At 44.1% G+C, this 6,545-nt stretch overlaps 1 protein-coding gene across 1 annotated transcript in view; it reads right to left on the bottom strand.

The window, feature by feature from the left end:
- Window positions 1-1,673: 1,673 nt before the first annotated feature.
- The window catches only part of CDC27 (cell division cycle 27), a gene marked incomplete at its 5' end in the record, with an annotated part of 20,267 nt that continues 15,395 nt past the window's right edge, over window positions 1,674-6,545 (bottom strand). The window contains 2 exons of the mRNA XM_010190985.1: window positions 1,674-3,075; window positions 5,194-5,374. Of these exons, the coding sequence (XP_010189287.1) occupies window positions 2,993-3,075; window positions 5,194-5,374 (264 nt within the window). The remainder of the gene's footprint in view (window positions 3,076-5,193; window positions 5,375-6,545) is intronic.

Genomic DNA, 6,545 nt, shown 5'->3' with positions numbered 1-6,545 from the left:
AAAATACTAATATAATATAAATATATCTAAATATTATTAGTAATAATACCCCTGCTGCATACCTGGCAGCTTTTTGCATCTCTTGTCAAGGCACTGACGACGACCACAGACATTTTGGGAAGCCTCACTGCATTCCCCCAAAGCCAGGGGTAAAACCCCACATCTCAGCCCAAATTCCAGCCCAGGAGATGACACCCACAGCCCCCAGGCTGGAAACCAGTGGCAGTCACAGGTGACACCAGGGCCACCCAGCAGGGACCGCAGGGCAGAAACCGACCCCCGTGCACTTGCCCACATCCTGACGGAGGAATCCCAACCCAAAGGACCTGGGGATAAACCTGCTTTGAAAAGGAGTTTATTTGGATTTTCCACATCCTTCAATGAATCGCAAATATATTAACAGAAAAAGACTTTGTGTGTTTTGTTTGGTTTTCTTTTCCTAAGACTGTACAATGCTTGAAATAAAAAGTCAAGAAAGGCCAAAAAAAATAAAAAGAAAAAAGACAAATGACATTGTTTCAATGCAAACAGCACACACCACACCCACACTGTGCATTTTCCCATAGTTTTGCTGTAAGAAAACGACAGCTCCCCAATTCTCCCTCGTGAGCTTGCTCTAACCTGGCTGCCAGAGTTGCCCTCGCCCTCCTCCCTGCCCCTCTTCCAAGGGAGCAAAACTTCCTCGATTCAGCGCTAATTCTGTGTAGCTGTGCAGGATGTAAACCAGCAGCATGGTCTGAATGTGGCATTCTTGGAAAGGAAAACCAGTTTAAGGTACGATGTGCTTATAAAGCAAGGGGCAGTTTGAAGTAGTAAACCTTCCCAACCAAACGAAGAGCCCTTTCCAAGGTGTTGAAAATTCGACCGTCGCTCACAATTTGTAGAGAACAAAAGGGAAAAAGCCTCCTCATTTCCAGAATCTCTGGTCCCCATTTAAACAACAGCACTTCTCATTGAAGTCTTGCAAGCAGCACCTGCTTACTCCTGCTTTTTTGGCTTACAAGAGGTTGGGAACCAAGAGGAAGCCAATTAACACGGTAATTAGCAGTGTCCACACCAGCGCTACCTGCAGACCTCGTGTGAGGGATGCACCAGGAAGGGGCTGGATGGGAAACCACAGCGGGACTGACACGGGGACCCCAGAATCACCACAGCCGCAGATCACACTCCCAAAATCCAAGCCCCATCCACATCTTCCTCGGGGAGGACCCATCAGGAAAGGGAACGGCCCCAAAAAGCGGTGCAGGATCAGGTACGCTCAGATCAGCCCAAACCCATGATGATTTTCCAGTCAGTCCATCAAGCAGACACGAGCTGATCAGAAGTACATAGCAGAGGCACAAAGCTCCTTTAATACGTTATCATTCCTCAGATTTTAGACATTCCTTTTCACGCTATTTAAGCCTTTTTGCCACTGCTTATCCTCCTACTCCAAAAAAAAACCCCAAACCCAGTGAATCGTGGTTCTGCTCAGCACCTGAGGGTTAATTTTCCAGTGATAAAGGTGCCCGTGTGGCTCACGACCAGAGAGGAGCTGTGACAGGAGATGTGCCCGGTGCAAGACGAGGAAAGAATTAAAAAAAACCTGAAATCCTAAAGGACTAAAGTCCTAAAGACCCCTAAAACCCAACACATTTTAAAAAAAATATAATAATTAAGACCGATCACAAAGCTGTTGCTATGAAATTTATATCATTCCCAATTTATTATGCATAAATCGCTCTTTAAAACTGCTTATATCATACACTTTCTTTATCATCACTGCATAAAGGGCACCAATTGCTGCTGCAGAACGCTACAGAGAAAGATGGGGTTGGACTCGTTAACGTGGCGCAGCTTTCTTGTCACAGAAGCAGCCTCTGTAGAAGAGAAAAGTGTTCCTAGAGTGAGAATCGTGAAGAACAGCTTAAAAAAAAAAAGAGAAGAACAGGAGATAAAAGAGAGACAGATAATTGCACATTTTTGCATCCTGCTTGGACCACGCTTTACAAAACAGTTGTTAAAAGAAGAGTAAACTCAGACCATTATTTGATGCGCTTGACTGTAAGGTTCAGCTTGGATTAAGGCTTCCACGGTCTTCCCAGTCTATCTGCTCAGTCGCTCTGCATTAGGGGTTGGGTATTTCCACACGACAGTTGTATCTGCGTTTCTCTCTTGATTTTGCCCCTTATTAATTTTTATTCTTAAAAAGGGGGAGAACAAATCAAGGGGCAGACGAAACACGGAGCGAGGTGGCGCCGACTGGTTTCTCTGAAGTACAAAGTAAACACCGACCTTTCCGAAACCAGCTGAATAAATTAATTTGTGGTTAGAACATGACAGCGTTTCACGAAAGCTTGGATTCTGCAATGGGATTCTCCCGCTAAGTTTCCACTCCTGCAAGCTCGCGCTCTAAGTAGGGACACGGGCTATTTTACGCGGTCTGCCACCCTCCCAGTCCTGAGCATCTGCGTTTTGGTGTTTGTTCACTGGAGACACTGCAGCTTGAAGGTCACGGACATTCCCTGGTGTTTAAGTTACACTACAATATGCCAAAGTCTCGAAGGGCCTGCGTTTGCCAACACTGTCCTCGAAGGAAATGAGGTTCAGCACTCTGCTTACCAAGAAAGAACCAAACTAAGACACATTTCTGGAAAAGGAACAAGACACTGCTTCATTAGTACTATCCCCACATCTACCGGCTTCGTTACAGAAAACCACAAGTCTTTCTTCCATGATATTTTTTCCAGCAAAGGGGAGTCCAAAACCAGCATTTGTCCTCCTCAGTCACTCTCATAAACGTGTAAGAGCCAACAAGTCAGACTCGGTAGCAGCTGAATATTGCACTGCCATTAACTCTGCGTACAGTTTAAATCTGAGCGGTGCACTCGTGGTGTCAGTGGAGAATAATGACAATGCTGGCTCAGTGATGTGAAGACCCAGGATGCGAAGGAAGGGGGGGAACACAACAGTACCAGTCACACACTCGAGCTCAGACACTGGCTTTTGGAGGTTAAAATTCATCGCTTTCAACTGCGTGGAGCTGTGTGTCGTCTGCATCCGTCATGCTGCTCTCCTGGGATTCGTCTGTGCCGACTTGAAAGAAAAAAGACACACAGTCAAACACCACTGGGCTGCTTTGCTACCAGGATTCCCCCACAACCATCTCCAGCACAGCGAAAGCACAGCAGCCATGGCTTTGGGCTTCCCCTCAAAGCGCTTTAAAGCCGTATGGTGTTTTCCTTCTCATACGCTGACCCCTGCCAGCTTAGGAAATCTAAATAAACGCATTCAGAAAGGAATTAACACAAAGCACACATTAACAAGACACGCTGCCTTTGCCATCTCCTGTTAAAAACGTGAAATCTCCGACAGGGTTAGGTAGGGATCGGCGTGGAGGGTTCCAAAAGTGCCTTAGGACCAATGTAACCTTCCCACTCCAACACACACCAGTTACCCACAGCATCAGTGCAGTCACCACTCCACTTGCAATCCAATCGTATTCAACCAGTGGTGTTAGGCAGCCTCTACTCACTCCCTGCTTCCCTGACAAAGAACACGGTGTAAGATACGTGCTAAGAGAATGGGTACGGATGTTTCTGCTGCTGAAGAGTTACTCTGATGCTGGTTAGCCCACAGCTTCCAGGAAAACCTCCTTCCTGCTGCTGCTTGAATAAAGATAGCGCACAGGATACACATGCACATAACGAGAGGCTACCCTTAAATATGCAACCTCTGTTTGTTAAAATGAGGCTGAAGGTAAATACCCAATCATGGGTGTTTTTCACACACAGGAATGCAGCTTGAGTCTGCTTTCCATAGCGTGATTTAATGTTAATTGTAAGTTCCCACATAGCCAGGTGGTTTCATGCAGAGAAACACAGGCTCCTGCTATTGCTTTAACGCAAACACTTCACTCCATGCCAGGCAATTCGATGCACAAATTCACACTAGCCAATATATCACAAGCAATCCGCTCCCCACCTCTCAGTAGCACCTGAATTTGCTTTAGCTTGTCTCATGTATCCTAGAAGAGTTACTCAGATGACACCATGAAACAGCCAAGAAAACCAAATTGCTTACACGCAACCTAACAGAGTTTATTTTGTTTATCGAACAGATTAAAGGAAAACAAACAAAAACCTCAGAAACTTATTTTTTTTCTTCCTTTTCATAGTTTTGTGGTTTTTTTGGTTGTTTTTTTTTTCAGGTTTGGGGGTGGTTTGGTTGGGGTTTTTTGGATTGCTTAGACGCCGCTCAGCAGTTCAAGTACTCCGTCTCCATCTCCTGGTCAGAAACATGCTCAGCATGCAGTGAGCCTGTTCTAAGACAAACTGCAAGAGCAGGGAGAGAAAAAAAAAAACAAAACTCTTGATACTTCACAAAGTGCAATGCAGGATGAGTTTCCAGTGTTAAGCAGCACACAGTACACAGGATCAATAAACATCAACGTGATACACAGCAGGAAAATGGGACATTTTTTTAGTTGAAGCTAGAGGATTGCAGAACATCACATACATCTATTAGCAAGAACCCTGCTGTATTTTCTGCTTTAGAGGAAAATTATTAAATGGCTTGTTAGTATTTATTTTCTATCACTATCTCAGCCTGCATCAAGGTCAGCATTTCTCACTATCCTTGCTTTAGAGTTACCCACACTTTGTGAAATTTAAGCTCATAAAGAGTTAGAGAGAGAAGAGAAACCTGGGTCATTCCTTTTTGTGGCTTATTCCTAAGTAGTATAATGGAAGCATTTTATTTTCTCTCGATTCAAATGAAACTGCTTCCACGACTTTCATCAAAGGCCACCTTTTCTGTTTAGCAGACCAAGTATTTTACCCAATATCCAGTTTAACTTTTGACAGGGCCTCTGGACAATTTCAGTTGCCGCCTTGAAGTGATTTGATGCTTCTACAAGGGAAGACTTGCGGCTCTGGGAACACCGTGCTCTCCTAGGATGCTATCAGCCAACCATGATTTGGATGAATTTACATTACCTCTGCCCTACTCCATCTACGTATTCTGAATAAATGCCACAATCCCTTACTTCACACTTACTGTAGGAAACACGAATGAATTCCTCTGAATGAACAGGCTCTGGTGTTCTTACTTGCCAAGCAGCAAAGCGGAGCAGTGCTTCCCTTAAACATGGGATTCTTCCTGCCACCTCAGTGGAAATACGTCCTTAAATGCCAAAGGGTTGGAAATACAAACCTGATTCATAGGGGTAACATTCACTGATTTGCTCCTCTTGAGTTATTGGTTCCTCATCATCTGGAAGGTAGCGTTTATCAATGGCCTCTTTAATCTGGTTATTGGCTCCTTTGGGATCTAAGTCCATTGCCCATGAGAAATTCATTAGAGCCAAATGTGTCTGACCAAGTTTTTTATAAACCTAAAACAAAAGCATAAAAGGCTACATTTACATGAAGTTGCTACTTGAAGGTTTGGACAACAAACATACCAAGCCACAGTTAACTGGTATTTTATGAAATGCAACAGAAGGTAGATATGAAACATTTATTGTACGAGTCCCAAGGGAAACAGCAAATGCGTGCAGAAAGAGTGAGCAAGTGTTTCTATTTAAGACTCCAATTAAAAAGACCCTAGCAGCTGATTTTAGAAGACATAAGGGGGTGGATCTCCAGAAATGAATTTAAGCTCTGGAACCGTGCAGCAGGGTGCTGTAAAAGCTCTTAGTGTACAAGTTCTGGTTTGTCTTGCCCCCTCATCACACACTCAACTTCTTGAGTCACCGTAACCCCGAATCTCCTTGTGGCTCAGGAAAAGTTCCAAGTCTCAGATTTCTAATGTACCACCATGGGTCTTGTCCTTTTTCCTACAACTCTCACATCGAGGACCAGCAAAGGCAGGATAGATGGTCAGGCAGATTTTTATCTGACTCAGCAGGGCCATTCTTACATCCTCAAGCAGCAGGTGGAGAAAACAACAGGACACCAAGTGGCATCCAGCTCATCCTGCTAAACTGAACGGCCACCTTTCCAAGACAACACTGCACTGCAGAATCCAGCACATTTACCTTCTCTGTCACCACAACTTGCACTGAAGCTCTCCTTATCATTAAGGACAGATGAACAAGTAATTTATCTGAGTTAAGCATTTGAAACAGTGAAAATACTTTGTGTTTGTCAAGGCTTGGCAATGCCAATGTCAATTTAGAGGTCCAGCTACTCCTGGACAAATATCAGTCAACAAATTCCACACAAATCCTTCTACCTTTTTCTAATTAAAAATAAATAAATAAAGAATCTTGCTGATTCAGAGTTATCCAGTATTTTGCTATAGAAAAGTTTGTGTTGTTGCTTCCTAGTGAACAGACACCCCACAGAAGGAAGTCGCAGAACTTATTTAAAGCACATCAGCAGAGACAACAGCGAGGAAGGAGGATCCCTATTACCAGACTATTTTTCTCTGGCATTAAGCACAAAGGCAGCTGGGATGTGAACACAGCTGACAAACCAGTGACATCTTTTCCTGTGCTACCCCATTCCTGAGCCTCACCAAAGACTTGTCTTACTCTCAAACTGACAACCTCCTCCAGCTCA

The sequence above is a fragment of the Mesitornis unicolor genome, unplaced genomic scaffold (assembly GCF_000695765.1).
Source record: "Mesitornis unicolor isolate BGI_N332 unplaced genomic scaffold, ASM69576v1 scaffold25048, whole genome shotgun sequence".
Taxonomy (NCBI): domain Eukaryota; kingdom Metazoa; phylum Chordata; class Aves; order Mesitornithiformes; family Mesitornithidae; genus Mesitornis; species Mesitornis unicolor.
This window is presented reverse-complemented; position numbering and strand designations above follow the sequence as displayed.